This window comes from Wyeomyia smithii, chromosome 2 (assembly GCF_029784165.1).
Source record: "Wyeomyia smithii strain HCP4-BCI-WySm-NY-G18 chromosome 2, ASM2978416v1, whole genome shotgun sequence".
Taxonomy (NCBI): domain Eukaryota; kingdom Metazoa; phylum Arthropoda; class Insecta; order Diptera; family Culicidae; genus Wyeomyia; species Wyeomyia smithii.
Window position 1 is genome coordinate 196,636,552 of NC_073695.1, and position 22,833 is coordinate 196,659,384.

The 22,833-nt window shown below is 38.1% G+C and overlaps 3 protein-coding genes across 4 annotated transcripts; all 3 read right to left on the reverse strand.

Moving 5' to 3' along the window:
• Positions 1-2,698: 2,698 nt before the first annotated feature.
• Positions 2,699-4,745, reverse strand: LOC129724260 (activator of 90 kDa heat shock protein ATPase homolog 1). 2 transcript variants are annotated; one of them, XM_055678988.1, is made up of 4 exons: positions 4,649-4,745; positions 3,662-4,526; positions 3,462-3,597; positions 2,699-3,093 (listed from the first exon to the last, which is right to left on the reverse strand). In XM_055678988.1, exons 2-4 carry the CDS (start codon positions 4,426-4,428, stop codon positions 2,959-2,961), a joined length of 1,038 nt encoding a protein of 345 aa, XP_055534963.1. In that variant the 5' UTR covers positions 4,429-4,526; positions 4,649-4,745; the 3' UTR covers positions 2,699-2,958. The 2 variants fall into 2 exon arrangements, with proteins under 2 accessions (XP_055534963.1, XP_055534962.1); XM_055678987.1 differs by having other exon boundaries at positions 3,662-4,732.
• Positions 4,746-9,975: 5,230 nt separating this feature from the next.
• On the reverse strand, positions 9,976-14,147 carry LOC129720304 (uncharacterized protein K02A2.6-like). Its single transcript, XM_055671766.1, has 3 exons — positions 13,869-14,147; positions 11,958-13,265; positions 9,976-11,904 (listed from the first exon to the last, which is right to left on the reverse strand). Exons 1-3 carry the CDS (start codon positions 14,145-14,147, stop codon positions 9,976-9,978), a joined length of 3,516 nt encoding a protein of 1,171 aa, XP_055527741.1.
• A 1,526-nt stretch (positions 14,148-15,673) lies between these two features.
• On the reverse strand, positions 15,674-16,633 carry LOC129722846 (pre-mRNA-splicing factor Syf2). Its single transcript, XM_055676639.1, has 2 exons — positions 16,568-16,633; positions 15,674-16,505 (listed from the first exon to the last, which is right to left on the reverse strand). Exon 2 carries the CDS (start codon positions 16,499-16,501, stop codon positions 15,788-15,790), a length of 714 nt encoding a protein of 237 aa, XP_055532614.1. The 5' UTR covers positions 16,502-16,505; positions 16,568-16,633; the 3' UTR covers positions 15,674-15,787.
• Positions 16,634-22,833: the final 6,200 nt, after the last annotated feature.

Sequence of the window (22,833 nt, forward strand, 5' to 3'; positions counted from 1 at the left end):
TTTCATTACTGTTTTGATTAGACCAATTATACAATTCTTTTGCGCTTGTAATGGGACGTTCATGTTCTTTAGCTAAACTTGCATTTACTGCCATTCGTTTTAATGCCACCAATTGCATCGCATGGGCCTTTACCATGAGAAGTCGCAAAAAAATGCCACTCTGTATCGACGTTATATTTTGTTTTGAACTTGCAAGAACTTGCAAAGTTTTTTCTATTTTTATATTGTGAGGCAGCTCCATCAGACATTAATCAACTCTATTGTTGTTTTCAAAAACTCATTGATTTGGCAACGAACACCTGAACCGCAACAGTATCATGATGGAGTACTTCCGATATTATGATGAAGCTGATATTCTTAAGTGTTCCAGGTTCTGAATAGTCAACAACGAAGGGATGAATGGTGGCTTGACTATCATTCCAATAACTACACGAATCACAAATTGATAAAGACGTATTAAAATGAGCTTGACTGTTCAATATTTTTAATTTTGCAATAACGTTTTTTTTAATTTGCGTAAGCTTGATGAGCACCGATGATCAGGAAAGGGTTTACAACATTTGGGCTTGGTGTATTCCATTTTCACTTTATCCATCTTCACAAAATGCAAACTGTTACTAACACATCTGGAGTAGTGCAATCGTATTTATATACGAAAACAGATATTATAGGTAACCCAGTAGTTATTGGTTGCGTACTTTACAAACAGTTATTATTAGTAAACAAGTAGATAGTGTTGCACGACAAACATATTTTTTTATAAAACATTCGGCAAGGGGGAACGTGTAGATATGCTAAGGTTTACCGCTTGAGTTATTTATCCAATCATTTTGTTGTCGAAGAATGAATTGTATATTTTTGATCAAGCATTCCAATGAACGTATGGTTTTTGCTGGAGAACCATGGACAAATTAAGAAAAACGTGTATTTTCCGAAATATCAATAATTTTTCGAGCTTAAATTTAAAATAACTCGAAAACCGATGCCTTTAGAATGTTTACTACCAAGAGCTTTTTGATTCAAAATGACTCTCTGCATCTTTGAAAATCATCAGAATACAAATATTTTGAACAATGTTTAAATTAGAATTTTTATAAAAAAAATAATCTACCATAAAAAAAATATTTTTCATTTCTCCATCCTGGACTTTTTTTTTAAAGTTGCGTGTTAACGTCAAGTTTCTTTAAAAAAAAAATAAAAAAAAAATTTAAACTCTTTTTTTTTAAATTGAAATTTAATGTTTATTTTTAATTTTTTTTGGTCAAAAACAAAATTTTTTTGTACAGTGTATATTTTTTTTATGGTGCATTTTTAATTCCCTACAACTCATTCTCAGACAGTTTTTCTATACAACCAACGGTTTCTGGGCTACAATGCTTCGAATAAAACCTATGCCAAAAGGCATACGCCCTTTTAGAATGTAACTCATGGGTGTAAAAAATCGCTTCATCTGTGGAAAATGCTCAGTTTGCTGAGCCAACTACGTGTGCAAAGTTTCATTCAAATCAAAAATGGTCGATATTCGACCATCGGTGATTTGGGGCGATCTTGCTCTTATGCACACTATCTTTTATAATAGCTAAACGGTTTATTATGGACCAGCTCGGGCAGCATACCTGAGTGAAATATTTTACTGTTCACAAAGAAGTAATTCTAGCTCCATTCATAACAATCGATGTTTTAACAACTAGTTCAACTGACCACAACCAACACCGGAGATCAACTACCACGGCATAACTCCTGATGACGAATCAACTGACGCTATCAGTGCCGCTAACCAAAGTAAGACGATTCTACTGAAAAAGATGTCTTGATATGCAGGCCATATGTTTGCCGGTTTATCGATAGCATCAAGAGCAACAAATAGAACGATAACATTCGCTGCAAGGTGAAATTATTCGGGCGAAAAATTCGTTCTGGTAATACGAAAACGTCTGCAACTGAGATTGTAATGTTCCGCTGCAGTAATAGTTGACCATTTGTGCAACCGAATATCGTTTTACGTATGAGCAAGCACACAGAAGCTGGAACTCATTCAACTGGCTTTTAATTCATTTGGCTGTGAAAATATTTTAATTCCAACAAATTGTTTATTTACTCTTGATTATTTTCTTTTATATTTTATAGTTTTTCTACGATTAAATTTATTTAATCGCGTAATGGAGTTTCATCGCATTTATTTCCCAACAAACTACCAAGCGTTCCCTTTGAAACGGCTGTGCAAGTTGTAAGCAACTAAGGTTTCAGAATATTCGTCTATACAAATAAAAAAAGACTACCTAAAGTTTTTAAATATACTGTAAAAGTAAGGCCGAATATTGCTTGGTTTTACGAACGTGACCAGGACCAGGCATGGATCATGTAAATACGAAATGTGGCTTCTCCTGCTTTCCGCACTATAAGAACAATGGTTTACGATGAAACCTCATGTAAAATGGATTGAGAAATGTTCATCATTAATCATCAACTTTCAAGAAAAACAAATTATTTGTATCGTTTGCATGTTTACTTCGTAATTATCGGTGCGAATCTACAGATAAGCCAATTATTTCATAAGAATCAACTCCTATTTTAGATCTTCGAGCCACTGTAATTTACGGCCAATAACGATCAGCTGAACGAGAGTTTTAGTCAGTGTCGAAAAATTATGATTAAACAGTTTTCAATCAAAATAAATATAATTTCAAAAAAAAAAAACTTACAATAAGTAGTGGCAATTCTATTATCAAGCAGAAACTAATAACATTTAAACCACTTTTTTTTCAGACGGTTCAGATAGATTGGATAATACAAAGACTTTTTATAGTTTTCTCGTCGAGAAAGCGTTTTTAAACTATCTGTATCTATTATTCAGTTTCGTTCGTAAACATTCACAGACCAAAATTGTATGCATAAGCTATAGATGATCACGCTTCGGTAGACAATACCTTAATGTATGCCCCTGGGCTGCTGTTGCTGTTAATATAGGAAGGTGCCGAATCCAAAAGCAGATCGAATACTATCCCAATAATAGCGGCTCCAATTAGTCTTGGTTGCTTCAAACTCAGCGGCCGGTATCATCGTTTGGGTCAATTTTAGCTCAGTATGATCTTCCTGTAGTAGAAAAATAAGATGAAACTTTTAATCCTGCTGTATTGTTATGATTTGGTACATTTTTCATTTGACGAATGTATATTATTACGAAGATTTTTATGGGCCCTATTGCTAGTCAGTGTCGAGTCAAGCGAAATATCGATTTAGGAAAGTCGATTAAAACTTGACAGAGTCACGAACCAGCAAGCAGTCGACTCAGCCGAGCACTCGACTGAAATTCACTCGACGCGACTACCGTTATCGCAAAATTGGTCAGTCGAATAAAGTGACTCTCGACTCGTCTTATGTAATAGAGCCTTTTATACGAGTTTCTTATGCTATGTGCAAATGATATTTTCCATTACAAATACCATTGTTGGAATACATACCATCTCAATCAACTCCATTACTACATTTGAAAAATGTCCCGCAGGCCATTGCTTCAATCGCCATGTTTGAGTAATTTTCTTGTTAGGAACGATATCAACATATGTTCCACTAACATTGCCACCAAACAATACGAACCTAGAAGTTAGAACAAATATTAGTAACACAGCTATGGAAGTTACTAGGTCCACGTTCAACATACTCTCCTCCCTTGAAGAGATCCAATTTAACATGACCCCTTGTGAAGGCGGTCACCATATCCGTGCGGGTAAGCGCATCGTACAGCTCATGAGCCCGACATTGAAACCGTTCTACGGTTTCAAGCGTTTTCACATCAAGCTTCAAACCAGTTTGTTTGGTCCCGCTGGTCACAGTCTCTAATTCGATTTTCTGCCTATTGAAACCACTAGCATAAACCGTCTCTTTATCCGGTTTTACAGTCGTTATTCCGTTCTGCTCTTCGCCTTTCTTCGGCAGAATGAGGCCTTTAGCAAAATCACTCTTCAGTGTTTCCACGTACGTTTGAAGCTGTTTCCGCAGCTTATCACGTCCTATATTGTACATGAACACTTTCAGCTTTTCCGAAGCATTGTTGGATGTGTCCACTGACACTGTTAGTTCAACTTCGTCGATATCGTTTTCCTCGGACAAATTAGGAATTGTAACCTTTCCAGTTACATCCTCATCGTCAACTATCCCACTCCATTTAAGTACGATATTCCACTCGTAGAAGAATATTAGCTTTCCTTTCCTATTGTTGGCTGTTGCTTCACCATCAAGCTTTTCAACCTCGACAATTTTACATTCCTGTCCAGATTTACTGATGACAAAATCTTGCAACAATGCTTTTAACTTGTCCTTTGACCAGGGTGTTGCATTTTTCTCGGTCCAATGCCAGTTGTTTACGTTGGTTGCATCCGGTCGTTCTTCAACAATCCAACGAGGATCACCTTCGCCCCACTTGGCCATCTTTAACGATGCTGTAATTCACGCACAGCTGACGCAGGTCTTCCAGAAAATGTCTTTTAGAGGTTAACCTTGCTTTGATTTTTTCGAAATATTGTTCTCTGTTTTGAAGAAAAGGATCGTTTGATGATACGCCAAAATTATCGTGTTCAGGAAATGTAAACCGTTCAATAGTTTTTTGCAAAAGTATAAAAGTTCATCAAAATTTGTCTCGTTGACTTACAAAAATGAATTTAAGCAACACCGTCTTCGACACAGAATAATTCTAGACTGTTCGGCAACATTCGGGAATTCGGAACATCAGTTTCGCTACCATCAATGACAGCCACTGTCACTACAGAACCGGGCTGCCAGTATTTTTTATGCCGAATTTATGCCTCATTGCGAAGACTCAGAAAAATTTTCACTACAAAATTACGTGAAAAATCACTTAGGTCGCGTTTTTTATGAGACAGCATAAATATTACACGTAACTGCAACAATTTGTGTCCCTTAAAATAGATATGTTCTTCACATACAATTCATGTACTGCAGATAAACGTCACAGAACAAAAAAAAATACTAGATGAATTTGCGGTGTATATCAACATATCATATTGTTGGCATTAAAAATTACGTGAAAATCTTCTAAAACTAAGGCCGTTACAAATTTTATTTTCATTTTATGTCACCCCCCCCCCCCCCCCCCCCCAAAAAATCTTGAATATTGGAAGGGGAAGAAAAAAAAGCTCATACCGTTTTATTCATTTTATTTGTTCTCCGACAACATTAATGCTTAATTTAGCAATGAACAAGTCCAGTGACAGAGAGAGTGTCGTCAAAAGGCAAGCGAAATAGATAATAATGATTTTTTTTTTTTTTTTTTTTTTAAAGGGGGGATTTGTTAGTAGCTCAAGTATTTATGATAAATATTAGTAAATAATGAGTATGTGTGTCCAATCACAAATGGTGACTTCTCAACACTGTTAGAAATTTGTAATTTTAATTGTTAGGATTTGTTTGCTTTCGCAATTAGGACTTATCATTCGTAGGGATTTAAACCTACTTGTCAGAAAAGGGGAAGTTAACTTACAACTAACTTAATTGCTAACTTATTGGCTATAAAGAGAGCTTATCGTAGCAATTGAGGATTGCAACGATTTTTGTCGAAAATTGTTAATAATTCTATTTGACATAGCTTCTAATGGTTCAACACCAGTAAGTCTATGTAATTCGAGTGTACCAAACCAAGGAGGACGCTTCAAAATCATTTTCAGAATTTTATTCTGAATCCTTTGGAGCGTTTTCTTCCTTGTTGAACAGCAACTTGACCAGATCGGTACAGCATAAAGCATTGCTGGTCTAAAAATTTGTTTGTAAATCAAAAGTTTGTTCTTTAAACAAAGTTTAGAATTCCTGTTAATGAGAGGATATAAACATCTCGTATATTTGATGCACTTGGCTTGTATACTCTCAATGTGCTCTTTGAAAATAAGTTTTTTATCATAAATTAGTCCCAAGTACTTAACCTTGTCGGACCAACTTAAAATAACCCCATTCATCTTGACAACGTGATTCTTGAGGAAAGAAGCCCTAGGCTTATGCGGAAAAATTATCATTTGAGTTTTAGAAGCATTGGGAGAGATTTTCCACTTTTGCAAGTAGGAAGAAAAAATATCTAAACTTTTCTGCAATCGACTGCATATGACACGAAGACTTTTTCCTTTTACGGAAATGCTTGTGTCATCGCAGAACAATGACTTTGTGCATCCTGGAGGCAAATCAGGAAGATCTGAAGTGAATATGTTGTACAGGACTGGACCCAAGACTGAACCTTGAGGTACACCTGCTCTGACAGGAAATCTATCAGATTTTGAATTCTGACAGACAACCTGCAGAGTTCGATCAGTAAGATAATTTTTTAAAATTTTGATTAGGAAAATTGGAAAATTAAAAGTTTGCAATTTCGCAATCAAACCTTTATGCCGAACACTGTCGAATGCTTTTTCTATGTCTAAAAGAGCAGCTCCAGTGGAATAACCTTCAGATTTGTTAGCTCGTATCATATTAGTAACTCTGAGCAATTGATGAGTTGTGGAATGCCCATGGCGAAATCCAAACTGTTCATTTGCAAAAATTGAATTTTCGTTGATGTGTGACATCATTCGGTTAAGAATAATTCTCTCAAACAGTTTACTTATTGAAGAAAGCAAACTGATTGGTCGATAACTTGAAACTTCAGCTGGGTTCTTATCCGGTTTTAAAATGGGAGTGATTTTTGCATTTTTCCATAATTTGGGAAAATATGCAATTTTGAAGCAGCAATTGAAAATTTTCACTAAAAATTCCATTGTGCTCTCAGGGAGATGTTTGATTAGTATATTAAAGATTCCATTGCACCAGGTGCTTTCATATTTTTGAAATTTTTAATAATTGATTTAATCTCATGCAAGTTAGTTTCAATTATTTCTGCAGGTAAAAAATTCTGGGAAGAAATTAAATCAAATTGACGTGTGACTTCATTTTCAATTGGACTCACAAAATTCAAATTTGAGTTATGAACACTCTCAAACTGCTGAGCAAGTCTTTGAGCCTTTTGTTCATTGGATAGAAGAAAACGTTCACCATCTTTTAAAACTGGGATAGGCTTTGAAGGTTTCTTAAGAATCTTCGACAGCTTCCAAAATGGTTTTGAATATGGTTTCAATTTTTCAACTTTAGTCTCAAAATTTTGATTTCTCAGAAGAGTAAATCTATGTTTAATCTCTTTCTGTAAATCTTTATAAATAGTTTTAAAAACAGGGTCACGAGAACGTTGATATTGACGTCTGCGGACATTTTTCAAACGAATTAGAAGTTGAAGATTTTCGTCAATTATTGGTGTATCAAATTTCACTTGAGCTTTTGGAACAGAATAATTCCTGGCATCAACAATTGCACATTTTAATGCTTCCAAAGCGGAATCAATATTCACTTCGTTTTGCAAATCAAGCTCATTATTGAAATTTCTCTCAATATGAGTTTTGTATCTTTCCCAATTAGCCTTGTTATAATTAAAAACAGAGCTCATAGGGTTTAAAACTGATTCATGTGATAAAGAAAAAGTTATTGGAAGATGGTCAGAATCGAAGTCAGCATGTGTGATCAAATCACTACATACATGACTTTGATCTGTTAGCACCAAATCAATTGTTGAAGGGTTTCTTACAGAAGAAAAGCATGTAGGACTATTCGGAGACAAAATAGAATAGTATCCCGAAGAACAATCATTGAATAAAATTTTGCCATTGGAATTACTTTGAGAATTATTCCATGAACGATGTTAAGCGTTAAAATCGCCGATTATGAAAAATTTCGAACGATTTCTGGTGAGTTTTTGTAAATCACCTTTAAAATAATTTTTGAGCTCGCGTGTGCATTGAAATGGTAAATATGCTGCGGCAATAAATAAAATCCCAAGTTCAGTTTGAACTTCAATTCCCAAAGTTTCAATAACTTTCGTCTCAAGATGGGGAAGATAATAATGATAATAAAGCGTTATTTTTCAACATATATTTGAGTGCAAGTTTGTCATAACTTGCACACAAACTTTTATCAAAGATATTTCTTTTTTTCGTCTCGGTGTTATTTATTTTTTGCCACCCCCTTTGCTAAGTTTGATAACCTTGGACATAAAAAGATTTCGAAGTTTGTATCAGCCTAATTGGAATCTCACATAATGAATACTCCAGTAATAATCACATAAAATTTTACAAATGATACAAACGGATTTTTTATGTGTGTCCGTAATGTGCTAATTGTTATGTAAAATATTATGTCGAATTACTATATACTCAACCTTGTTACTCAATTTTTACTTCTATTTACTTTATTATAATGTTCCGATATACTTAAAGCTGGAAAGATCCCTGAGCTTGGTGGTTGAGCTCCTATCTCGGGTTCTTATAGCTTTACGGAATCCTAAGATGGAGCCACAAAACTATTGTATGAGAGTTTTGACAGCCCAAGGGCGCGTGCTCCCGGGTGGCGGATACCTATGTTGTAGTCTTTCCTACTCTGATCTCGGCAATCTCCTATGTGAGAAAGTTTCTTAACAATTAACAATTAACAATTAATTAACACTAAAGAATTTTTCTCACACGTGGACCAGACCACTTAGTGCAAGCTCTTTTCTTGTCTATATCCATGAATGCATTACAGTCCCACATGATACTTCGTTAATTATTAGATAAAATGAATTAATGCTTCTACTTTTTTCTGGCAGTGTGACTCTTATGCATTTATGGATGGACTGTAGTTAAACGTGAACTTAAATTCTTCACTTTTTACTGTTAGTTTCATGTGCAAAGTTGTATTGTTGTATGTAGTATTATTTAGTAAACGTGTACGTGGTTTCTTTATAGACTACATCGTTCAAATATACATTCTTTTTCTCTTTCCCTTTTTGTTTTTTTTTTATATTTAACTTTCACGATTTTATTCCGAGTTTCATAATGAAACTTCGAGTTTAGATGTCTAGATATGTGTTGAATTCACCAACACAGCGAAATTTGATCAAGAAACCACAGTTCTTCGTTTTGAAAGCTAAGTATTATTTTATCATGTTTTTTTTTGTTCATTGATTAGCATATGTTGTTATTATTATGTTCTGTTTTTATTTTTATTATTGTTACGATTATTATTGGTAATATCATTATTTTTATTATTATCGTCTTATCATCATTATTTTTCAGCATAGTAAACTCAACAAACAAACAGATGCACATACATTTACACACACACGCACTCACACTTACACACACTTATTAACATTCAGAGATCCTTGCCTTTCCTTATCCTTCGGCAGTTAATTGACTAGTTATAACTCAGGGGTCTTGCCAAGATGCTACCCTAACGAGACAGTATTTTTGCAACTTGCCCAGGGTTATTCTAGTTAATTACACAGATTTTAATTGACCAGCTGGTTACTGAGGCTGTGATGCCAATCCTCTTATCACTGGTATAGCATGAATGGTGCCTCATCACACCAGTGACCCGGCCCTTGGCCCCCTTGTATACCTCACAAATACAAATACAAAGATATACTTAAAGCTGGAAAGATAGTCTGTGTCGATTTGACGCCTCGATTTCAGCAATATTGCACTCTTTTCTTGTCTTTAAATTTCTTTTTTTGAATTTTAAATCCTAAATTCTGATTTTTGTTATTAATCGATGAGTTAACACCGTAATAACCATACGTCGATAACTTATAAAGAAAAAGTTGGATTTTCAATCATTTGAAAGTCGGGAATCCCGACTCGGGAGTCAATTTAACGCATGATTATTGTTACGAGTCTAATTAATAAGACGAGTGGTTGTAATACTAAAAGCTTATATTTACATCTAATAAAAGAATAACTTCGCGATGGGTTTGCGAGGAACACTTAGTCGACCGGATTGCTTCATATGATTCGCTCTTCTCCTACTCGATGACAATGTTGCCAGTCATTCCGATGACGCACTAGTATCTAGTGACAGGTAGTAGATGTCTCGAATGCCTGTTCATCAGGTCGCATCCCAACACCTCCCCGTTTAGTATAGGTGATACGGTCTATAACGCCCGGGAAGCTTCCGGGTTCTTGTTGAACGTCGCTCCTCAGGAACCTCTCTGTTTATTGCGGTAGGGACATCGGCTCCATTAGCAAACACTTCTTGTAGTAGCTCACGTTGTATCTCGTTCAATGGCACGTCCTCCAAAGTGAGTTCCACTTGATCTTCGGGTGAATTTATACCACAGGCATTTAACAAAAGATCTAAGGGTACCGAAGTATCAGACACGGTGTCATTGCTTACGCTGTCCCCATGTCGTTTTCGTAACTGGTTGCTGTGTGATCTTAAAAGCTGCTGACGTTCAGGAATCCATACGTTATAGATGACGGCACCAATTCGTTCTACTATTTCACCTGCTACCCAGCTCCAATTTGTACCTTGATACACTTTGGCGAACACCTTGTCTTTCACATCAAAGCTTTTTGGTTTTGCTCCGTGTTTTCGATTATACTGCTGATCTTGAATGGAGTCCGGGCATTTGCTGGAACTGCTTGGTGGCCGGATAAGTTCAAGTGAAGTGCGAAGCCGTCCACTCAAAATTACTTCACCGGGAGATTTAGAATCTGGAGCACTACGGCAAGGAGTAGAACGGTAACAGAGAAGAAACGTATCAATGGCTTCCTGCAATTCTTCCCCTCCTGCCTGGATTTTTTTCACTGCGCGTTTAAATGTGTCGACGAATCTCTCCGCCTGTCCATTGCTTTGCGGATGATAGGGTGCTGTCTTGAGATGTATGATACCGTTTACTTCACAAAACCGTTCGAACTTATCGCTGGTAAACTGTGTACCGTTATCCGATACCATAACTTCCGGCATACCAAACCTGGCGAAAATACTTCTAAGTATAGCCAAAGTTGCTGACGTGGTAATCCGCTTAGTTGCCACTACCTCTGGCCATTTTGATAGTGCATCCACCAGAACCAAGAAATACATATCGTTCACAGGGCCTGCATAGTCTATATGTACCCTTTGCCACGATTTCTCTGGAATTGGCCACGACTCGAGGGATGTTTTTGTATCTGACTTTGCTACCATGGCGCACTCATTACAACCACGTACCATCTCATTAATATGGTAGTCGATGTTTGGCCAATAAACAAAATTGCATGCCAACGAACGGGTACGTTCGACGCCTGGATGACCTTTATAAAGTTGTTCAAGTACACGTTTCTGCAATTTTTTTGGTATCACAATCCTCTCTGCATACAATAAACACTTCTGAGCTAAACTAAGCGCATCTCGCCGAGAAAAAAACTGCTGAATCTCGGGACTGCCTACGATTTCTCTCTTGCTTTGGGGCCAACCATTTTTTATGTAAGTTTTCACTTTCTGCAGAGTATCATCCTTCGCGGTCTCTTCGGCTATCATTCTATAAGTGACAGGCAAGAAACCGACGGACTCGCTAACAATGCTACAGATGATTGACTCAAGCTCTATTGACGCGATAACATACTCTTCGTCGGGTTTAATATGCGAATTAATCAGACGAGATAAGATATCGGCGTGTCCGACATGATCCGTGGCTATATACTCGATGCTGAAATCGTATAATAGCATAGCTAGCGCCCACCTCTGTAAACGGTTGGCAGTGTAAGCAGGAATACCTTGTTTCGATCCAAATATAGCTAATAACGGTTTGTGATCTGTTTGTAAAACGAAGTGACGACCATAAACCATCCTATGGAACTTGGTCACAGCAAATATAAGTGCCAATGCCTCTTTTTCAATTTGGCTATATTTCGATTCAGCCGGAGTGATGCTTCTGGATGCATGGTATATAGCCTTCTTCGAACCGTCCGGGAAACGATGTGCTATGCGGGCACCAATGCCCACATTGGACGCATCAGCTGAAACGACCATATCCAGTCGTGGATTGTAGTGCGTCAATAACAATGAACTCTGTAGAACCTCCTTGAAACGATCGAACGAACGTTGGCATTTATCGGACCAACTGAAGCTGGTACCCTTTTTAGTAGTTCATCCAAAGGTTGCCGAAGATTCCTCATTTCCCTTATGTATTTCCCGTAATAATTCACAGCTCCTAAATAGGACCTAAGCGTAGGGACATCGTGTGGTGCAGGCATGCTGATGATGGCGGCGATTTTCTCTGGATCCGGACGAATACCCTCACGATCCATTAATTGACCCAGATATTTCACCTGACTCATGAAAAAACTACACTTTTCAATTCTAACGGTAAATCCGTACTCTTGCAGACGTCCTAATACTTGCTGCAAATTATGTTTCAGTTCTGCTCTCGTTCGGCCTCCCACTAGGATATCATCAAGATACGGACAGGCGTATTCAATTCCACTGAGCATGGCATCCATGATTTGTTGAAATTCGCCCGGCGCTGTACGAATGCCGGGTGAAAGACGATTGAAACGGTAGAGTCCTTTGTGTGTATTGATGACAAGCAATTTTCGGCTTTCATCGTCTACCTCTACCTGAAGGTATGCATCGGACAGATCGATATGCCCAAAGATTGTGCAATTTGCCATGCGTGCGAAAATGTCTTCAGGAAGTGGTAGTGGATGACTATTTGGCTTCAAAGCATTATTGAGACCCGTTGAAAAGTCTGCACAGATTCGCACTGAGCGATTCGGTCTTCGAACCACGACGATTGGAGCCGCCCAATCGGCATACGTAATCGGTGTGATTATACCCAAGCCTTCAAGTCTGCGAAGTTTCTCTTCCACTAACGCTTCTACACTATAGGCCACTGGGCGCTTCGGCTTGAACACAGGCTGTGTATCTGGTTTGAGTGTAAGATGCACCTGCGTTTTCTTACAGAGGCCCATAGTGTTACTAAAAACATTTGGAAAACGAGCCTTCAAATCGGCAACATCATCATCGAAATCACTACTATGTACCAAACTACAAATTGATGATAATGGTACATCCCACAGACCGAATTTATCCATTGCATCGGAACCCAACACGTTAAGGTTGAGGTTAGTACCACACATGTAAATTTTGCACGTTTTAACTATGCCACCGATGCTGACAGTAGCCGGAAACATATCCGAAATGTTCAGCTTGCCACCGGAAGCCGTTTTAGCTACGCAGTCTGTCGGATTTGTTGCTAGACATCCCACTTTTTTCCAGTTTTCACGAGAGATAATGGTTATATCTGATCCCGAATCTAGCTGCGAATTTATTGGAACTCCGTTGATGTTTACCTTTGTGTACCGCCGACTTTGCTTTACGTTACCGACGAAAACACTCTTACTTGAATGCTGCTGCTTCTTGGTGTTGAATGTTGATGATTTCTGCCGATTTTTCGCAGTAAAACAGGCACAATAGCCTTCGCGATTTGTGATCCTTGAACTGACACTGGCTCGAGAAATGCATACTACCACAGGACCAACAGGGTGTTTTTGGAGCACTGTCCTGTCTTTCGCCAGATCTGCCCTTGAATTTTTGCTTAGGGTCGATCCGAACTGCATTTGTTAAAAGTGATGTAGAGGGTACCTTGTTACCGATCAATACAGTGTCCTGCTTGAGGTTGATTAAACTTTTGCATTCCTCCACGATTTTCTCAAGCGTAATGTCTTGTGTGTCATTTATTTTGGCAAGTAACCGCATCCGTATATCTGCGTCTTTTGCCGACTTTAACCCGCACACGAATATCAGGCAAAGTCCACACATGCTCGGTTCACTTTACAGGAATAGCTGATAAAATCCTCTCGGTCGTCCTTCGTCGTTTGCAAGCACCGATAACGACGATTGAACGTTGACACCGGTGTGCCGAAAATGATTTTAAGCTTTGCAACTGTCTCAGCAAAATTAAAATCCTTTGACAGTTTTGGTAGAATGAAGGATGTGTACCTGTCATGTGCAGCGGGATTTAATTTCCGCAGTAACAGACGAACCTTGGCGCTGTCGTCTAATTTCGCCGCATCCTTCTCAAACAAATCCGCATATCGGGAGAACCAAGCATCGAAAGAACTTCCTTGTTCCAGATCGTAAATGAACTCGGTGATGTTACTCGCAAGTGAATCGAGTACCAGCTCGTTCCTCGTCGAGTACTGAACAGCCACCTGAATGCTGTTCAACTGTTGCGATAATCTGGTCATCAATTCATGTTGGTTGGATAAAATTTGCCTGAGCCATTGTTCGCCAGTGGACGGCGTTGATGCTGATTGCGCCATTTTGTTTCCTGCTCACAACGCTTGCAACTAATTGCAATGATTTTCGCGAAATAAAACACTTAGCGGACCGTTTTACCTCGTCGCCAATTTGTTACGAGTCTAATTAATAAGACGAGTGGTTGTAATACTAAAAGCTTAGATTTACATCTGATAAAAGAATAACTTCGCGATGGGTTTGCGAGGAACACTTAGTCGACCGGATTGCTTCATATGATTCGCTCTTCTCCTACTCGATGACAATGTTGCCAGTCATTCCGATGACGCACTAGTATCTATAGTGACAGGTAGTAGATGTCTCGAATGCCTGTTCATCAGGTCGCATCCCAACAATTATCCTTTTAAGCACACAAAAATATGATTATCTTTTTTAGGGTTAAAAGATAATCATGCTTAAAATTGTCATATGACTTGAATATATTATAAATTATTATAATGAGTGGTCACTGGTCATTACGGCGTTAACATTAACACATCGATAAATAAAATAACTAGAGCTATAGTAAAAATAGGTTGTCTCCATTCAATTCTACTACAGTAGTAGAATTAAATAGAAACATAACTCATTCTTCATATTCAGTTCCATTCTACTAAGACGTTCAATAAGAAATTTATTAGACCTCTTTTGCAACAACCCCAACAAACAATATTATTTTGTCGTGGTGAACCCAGCTTTAGTTCAACTGAAATTCGCTTATCAAATTCAAAAATCAATCCCGTAACAAATCAACACAATTGATTGTTGGGACGTAGTGCCATTTAACAACCCCCGCCACCTTTTTCCACATTGTTTTTGGAGTTCTACGTCATCATTGTTGACCAACAAAAGCCCTTAAACATGAGATTCAAACCATCTGCCGTATCTATGGGCCCGTTATTCGCGTTGAAAGAGATTTCGAAGGCTGTTCGCACCTACGTGAACTCTCATATGCAATTGTCAAAGTGTGCGTGATGACAAAAGCAAAAATATTTCCTTCCTTCTTTTTCGCATGCAAAAACCAAACAAATATCAGCAACACCGTCAACGCGAATTACGGAAGATAACAACAATATCGCACGCTAGCCTGGGGGGCTAATGCGGTCTCGATCAACTAGATTAGTTGAGAGAATACGTTATCGATATTGTTTTCGGCACATTTTGCATGTTGTAGGATAAGTACAACGATACACCGTGCCCCAGTGCTGAGTCGAGAAAATTTTCAGCTCGAAAAGACCCTCGAATTGATCGGGAATCGAACCCGATATCACAACCGTGTGGGAGAGCTAGCCGACCGACATCGCTAACCACAGAACCACGGGGACCACAATTACGGAAGATAGTAATACTAAAATTGGTCAAGCGAGTAGCTCGTCGCTCGCATAAGGCCCCACCCTACATTGGTTTTGTTCGAGTTGCTGACGGTATAAACAATAAATGAAGCAACTAATTTCATCTTTCCCTACCAAATTCTACAGAAACGACCGAACAACAAACATCTCACTATTGTTATTGTTCCCCCGAAAAAGATGAACAAAGGACACATTTGGAGTAATATTTCTATGGGTATACGATTTATTTTTCAGATACATACATATTTTTTACATTATATTAAAAAGCATGAAAACCTAATGACAGGAATATAAAAGATGATTCGAAGTAATTTTTAAATCGCGGTACCACGTTCCAAATTTTGCTTAATTTCCGCCGTATGTTCTCCATAAAATCGTTCGAGCTTCTTGTTAAATCGTGCGTTCTTCTCGTTGATATAATCGATATCGGCATCATCGTTGTGAGTTCTCCTACGAGAGAACTTCTTCCTTTTATCGATCTGCTGTTCCAAATCTTTTACCATCTTATCGACCGCGTTTGGCGAGTCTTTGTGTAAGCCTTGTAAAACCACGTTTGGTCCCCCGTAGAATGCGTCACCATACTTTTGTTTTTGTTCTTCGTACCTAACTAAATCTCTTGGTTCCATAGTTTTAATCAATCGATTATACTGTCGGGCCGTTTGAGCTTCGTAATCTGAAAATCCTGGGTCGGCATTCTTTTTCTTTGCTTTTAACTTATCAAATCGATCAGCTTCCGCGGCCGAGACTTTCATCAACTTAACACGGTTGTAATCAAGTCCTTTAGCTTCAGCATCCGCCTTCGCTTTGCTGTCCTCGATTAGCCAATCTGCTTGCCGTTTACGAGCTTCCCAGTTGGTAGGCAGTTTTTTGCGTTCGTCCTCTGCTACGACTTCTTGATGGTTGGAATTACGTGCTTCATTTCGCTGCATGTGAAGCTTACGTAGCCTTTCCATGCGTTCAGCGTGTTTTTCTGCAGCTGTTTTATTAGGTGCAGCAACCGACACTGATGTACTACTGGATGGTTCCATAATTCTTATAAAAAGAACAATTATATTTTAATGTAGGTTTTCAAATCGTGAAAATCGCAAACTTGCTCAAACGAAAACAACAACAAAGGATTTACTCACCATATTTATTCACCAATGTCACTTTAACAAAACTCTGAACGTACTCTATACTGTACAGGGCTGCAACTAATGTTGGCAACAGGGCTGCCACAAATAATTCTGTTCATTTGGCTTGAACAATTTAATCAGTGCACAGAGGTACGAGAGCTAAAAGTCGTGATCTTTTTTATTTACTCTTTAAATATTGGTTATATCGACATAATATTTCCAGAAGTTGTTAGTATATTTTGATGTAGTAATTTGTTCTGTCTTTAACAATATAGTTACGTATTTCAATGATATACAAATACATGCTGAATTACGAAATTCTCTCAGCTTTCCAACGAAACTAACAAAATTGAGCTGGCTATCATACACACTTAATCAGATAATAAATGTTCGTTAATTATTATTACAATTTCGATCGGTAAGTTTGAGAAAATACAGAGTAGTTTGTAAAATTGATATAACTTTACATATTTTCTGTATTCAGCAAATGATTTTACTGAATATTGCTATATTTTCTACTGAACTGTTCGGTAAATTAAACTTTTACCGAATATTGGTAAAAAACTACTGGACCAACTATAGAGCTGTCAATTTTTTTCTATAGACCTTTTTACGCACGAATGTGTTAGTGCCACTAGTTGGGGAAAATATTTTTAAATAGCTGTTTTGTCTGCAATGTTATTTTTTTAGCAGCTGGACAAAAATTCAGTTGAACACTCATTAGATGTTTTAAACTTGTTTCTGAATAAATTTTCTCATTCGTGATCAGAATTCGGAAGAAGGCGCTAAATATAATCGACCAAAAATGGTGGAAAAGTGATAAAAGTCGAAGCAACGAAATGCGATGATTTACAGGTTGGAAGAAACAAAAGCAACTATACACGGGTTTACACGTTTACTAGTGTGCGTAGGTGAAAAGTCACTTAGGCGACATCCATAAATTACGTAACGCAAAAAAGCCAATTTTTGGACCCCCACCCCCCATATGTAACGAAACGTAACGCCAGCACCTACCCCTCCATTAAAATTACGTAACGCTTAGAAGGATTTGCTTGATAAAAATGCTCGTTTTTGGAGAGTCTCCAGAGATTTTTTGTTACGTAACGCTGAACTCACCTCCCCTCCCCCCTGTGTCACAAATCGTAACGCTTAGGGATACCCCCCTCCCCCCTATGAGTGTTACGTAATTTATGGATGCCACTTTATCTCTATTCGTTGTTCTTGTTCTGATTGTCAAGTCACATTCTCGGTTCCGTTTTAACATTGAAGTTCCTACGAAAAAAAGGAGGACTTTCTCCAACAACTTCAGCTAAAAGATGATCGCATAGTACAAATTTTTCGTAAGTATATAATAATAAAATTTGTAAATACTTTAGGCATCAAACCATCACATAATTTGCCTCTACTTCCGAGCATCTGTTGTATACTACGTAAATAGTTTACACCGCCTAGTTGATGGACACATCCGGAAGATCTTCGGCTTTGAAACTAAGAGCACAACTGGCATGAAGGTTAATTGATTTTCACCCTCACAAATTCGGTGCGGCGAGCGTCGATTTTGAATTTTTTTTTTGGTTTTTTATAGATAAAATTTTTAATAATATTTGAATAAAAATATTTTTTTATCAAAACAATATTACATCATATTTCTGGTTTACTTAAATAATTAAAAGTGAACAAATAACAAACATCACAGATCATTCGGTATTGTCTCACACAACTTACAGATTTGATCGGTGGTTTTGGCAACTAATTGCATTTGCCGTTTTCACAAATTAGGTCGGTAATAATGACAGAAAGCAACAAAAATTTGATTACTGATCGATCGGTAGTAATTTGTACTACCGAACGTTTTACCGAGCGCTCAGCCCTCAGCTGTTGAAAAGTCGGTGAAAAAAATCACAGGAGGGTTGTGTGCAAAGCCACGACCGCAAGGATGAAGTAGAATACTTTTACAAGAAAAAAAACCCGACTGCTTGAGTGTCAGTCATTATTTAATTTGTTGTTCAATCCAATATCGGATCACATCTTGGCGTTATCACTGACAGTGCGAAAAAAGTATTCCTTGTGATAAAATAAACAGTGAAAAGCTGATTTAACACTCAAAAGTAGACGGGTCATGTGTTGTCAAAATGAGTCAACTTTTTATTGAATGCATTTACTAGTGCCCGCTATCGCACAGAGACTGCATTTCACTAAAGTGCCTCACTGCATCAGCTGCTATCGATGCTAAACCCGCTGCAACTGCTACGCTATCCGTAGCCATGCCAATGTTTTGGCTGCTATACGCTGCATCAGCTGGCCCAGCTGCTATCAATGCTGAGATCTGCTGCAACTAGTGCACTATCCATTGCTATGCCACAGCTGTGGCCGCTATCCGCCTGGTACTGCACTGCTACGGCTGCTGCTAAGGGAAGACTGCTGTTGTCGCTGTCTAGAACTATAATGAGCGGCTTCGATTGATTGATTGATTTCTTTTGATGGGACTTTAACCCCAAACGCTCTTTCGTCCCGTGAGCGGCTTCGACTGAAACAAGCTATTATATAGATATGAAAAAGGTATCGATAGTAGTAGGAAATCATCGATAACTATCGATAGCCATTTCAGTCGATAATTCTCATCCTTATACAGACAAATAGCAAATTTAAAATGGCAAGGTCTATGATTCCGTCGAACGTGCTTGGGAAGCAATCTCATTAACGACTAATCAGATCAGTCAAAATTCGCGCTTCAACGAGATTGACCATTCTCAATAATATAGTTGCTTGTCATGATTTGGACTCGATAATGAAAGCTTTTCGGATGTTGTGCTCATGACTGAAGGAAAAGCTAATTCAGTACGTTCTGAGACACGGAGATGAAGCCAAATATATATCTGTTCCAAATTTCTTGAAAGTGTAAATTGATTTAAGAGAAAATATTAACTCTTCAATTAGGTTTTATTTCATCCTGAAAGGGACAATTTGTTGTTTAATTTAATGTCTGATAAGATGCCGATCACATCTTTGCGTTATCACTGGCAGTGCGAATAAAGTAGTCCTTGGGGGGAAAATAAACACTGAAAAGCTTTCTAGAACGTTCTTTTCGTTGGATGCATTTGCTAGTGTGCCTGCTATCGCTCAGAGACAGCATTTCACTAAAATGCCACACTGCATCAGATGGCCCTGCTTATATTGATACTGAGACCAACGTCAACCGCTACGCTATCCCCGTTGCCACAGTAGTGGACGCTTCCGTTGCCTTTGGTATCCGCTGCCCTGCATCACCTGGTCCTGCTATCGATGCTGAGACGCGCTCCGTTATCCATTGCCATACCACAGCTTTGGCCGTTATCCGCTGCACTGCTACTGCTGCTGTATCCACTGCTACTGCTAAGGGAGGACTTCTGTTGCGGTCTAGAATTATAATGAGCGGCTTCGGGTGAAAAAGGCTCTTATATAGGCCAAATTGCACATTTCAAATGGCAAGGTTTATGATTCTGTCGACCGTGCTTGGGAAGCAATCATATAACGACCAATCAGAGGTCGAATTTTTCGTTTTGACAAGTACAATAGTTTGAATAATAAAGTTACAATTATCTGCATTTGGGAAGAATCTTAGAAGATTTACCTATCTATTGCTGCAAAAACGAAGGAAATCCATCGAATACTAACCGATATATTACCATTTGAAATTGGACATATTTTTCACTTTTTTCGGTTTTAGATTTTCATTTTACATCCCTATGTAGCCGAACTTCCTGAGAGAAGTATTCTACTTCAAAAGCATTTTGCGGTTCAAAATCGGTTGCTAATTACAACCTTTGAGCTGCCTTAACATTGGGGGAATTAATATACACGGACAACATGCACTGTGGAAGCTATTTCACATTCAGTAAATTAGACGGGTGCGACAAATTTAAATTGCTAGGATGCAACACAGAATGCTTGCTTGCGTCGACAAAAATTATTAATTTTCAATGACTTGTTTATTTGCCTTAAAAAAGGTATTTTGATGTTCAAAATTGGATTTCCTGATGGCAATCTTCATGCTGCCCCAACACGGGGGAATAATGGCAGTCTGGCGACACACGCTGAGAAGAACCGCGCTGCACCTGAGACGTGATGACCAACCACAGGGCAAGTGATTTGTTTAATTTGAGGGCAACCACAGGCGCAACCCGCTGCTATGGTCTGTTACTGCTGAGTGCCGATATCTGCTTCTACTGCTGTCAACGTTGTGGACGGTCCGGTCCATCCAGCTCACCTTCCGACTAATGAATGTAGCTAGTTTTCCCAGAAACACTCTTTTATAGCCGAAGGGTGCTACGTAATAGGCCACGCCTTTCAGTTCAGGTTTACCATTTCCTTATGTTCTTTAGACGAATTATTCCACAACTCGCATTTAATTTTTGTATCCAGTGAATAAACACCGATGGTGCTCTCACACACGCAACGGTTTCAACCCGTATCTTATTACGGTTTGTAACATCAAGCGATTTCGTTTGCTCGCTGTTGCGTGTTGCATCATGTTGCAACTTGGCAGCTGGGAGACGACGAAATTCTGTTAATGCTGATTGATTGAATCGACTTCATATTAGCTCTGCATAGTCGAACTAACTGCTTTTGTGAATGCGTTCTAACAGGGCAGTTTATTATTCAAAGTCGGTTTTCTGATCGCAGCCTTTGCGCAGCCCCTACCGTGGGGGGTTTACTAAATAAAGTAAAAATTAAACAACTACAACAGAATTTGATTGCATTCCGCACAGAATGTCTGCTTGTGTTGATGCCAGAAAATTATTAACCTTTAATTACTTGTTTATTTGCCTTGAAAAAGGCATTTTGCTGTTCAAAATCGGTTGCTGATCGCAACCTTTGTGCTGCCCTAGCCGTGAGGGAAATAAGATACACGGACAACATGCACTGTGGAAGCTATTTCACATACAGTAAATTAGACGGGTGCGACAAATTTAAATTGCTAGGATCCAACACAATCTTGCTTGCGTTGTCAAAAATTATTAACTTTTTTGTTTATTTGCCTTGAAAAACTTGATTTAACTATTTTCAATAGCACAATAGTGTGAATAATGAAATTACAATTATTTTCTTTTGGGAAGAATCTTAGAAGATTTTGCAATCTATTGCTGCAAGAACGAAGGAAATCCATCAGATACTAACCGAGCATTTGAAATTGGACATATTTTTCACTTTTTCGGTTTTTGATTTTCATTTCACATCCCTATGTAGCCGAACTTCCTGAGAGAAGTATTCTACTTCAAAAGAACGAAAACCAAAACAAACGCCATGTTGCCGAATATGTTGGTTACACGATGTTTGACAGATAGATCCCCCCTGCTTCAAATAGAGAACACAATAAAAAATATTTGGCAAAACACTTAATTCCTGTTGAAAAATCAAGAGGAAAATTGCCTGTTTACTAAGAAAACTTGATTTCACGAACAACTAATGGACAACATAATAATAAAAAGAGATACCTTCACTGTATATTCGACTATTGCGTGCATTGCGTGAGATTTCCATATTTGGTATATCTTTTTTCAGATTTTACGCATATTTTCAGCCACTGTCGGTAAGTTTCAGCTTAATAATCTTAACAAAAGTAACAGTTTTTACCGGTTCCAACCACTCGATAACCGCAATCTGGCTCCTGGAACGTGAGTAAATCCACGGAAGAACTGCGACTTTTGACGTAGAGCTACGTTTTACTTTAGCATACCACACAGGGATGCAAACTGAAAAACTGGGACGAAATTTGTCCCTTTTCAAATGCTTATAGGTCGGTTGGTTTTCAACCGATTTTTTTCATTCTTGCAGCAATCGATTGGAAAATTATACACGCATCTCCCAAATGCAGAAAGATGTTGTTTGAGTCTACGAACTATTGCACTATTGAAAATTGTCAAGCCTTGTTGAAATTAAAATAACGTCCTCTGATTGGTCGCTTGCTTGCTGTGTGTGTATGATATGGTATGATGTGTGTATTATATGGTGTAATGTGTGTATGTGTGTATGATATAGTATGATGTGTGTATGGTATGATGATATGGTATGATGTGTGTGTATGGTATGGTATAATGTGTGTGTGTCTATAATATGGTATGGTTTGTGTGTGTGTGTGCTGTGTATGGTTTTTAACTCGGCACGTTCTGCTAACTGCTGAATCCGGTTCACGAAATTCACAACCCTTTATTAGTAGACATTATAACTCATTACCCAAGTAAAAATATTGGTTTTATCAAAGTTTC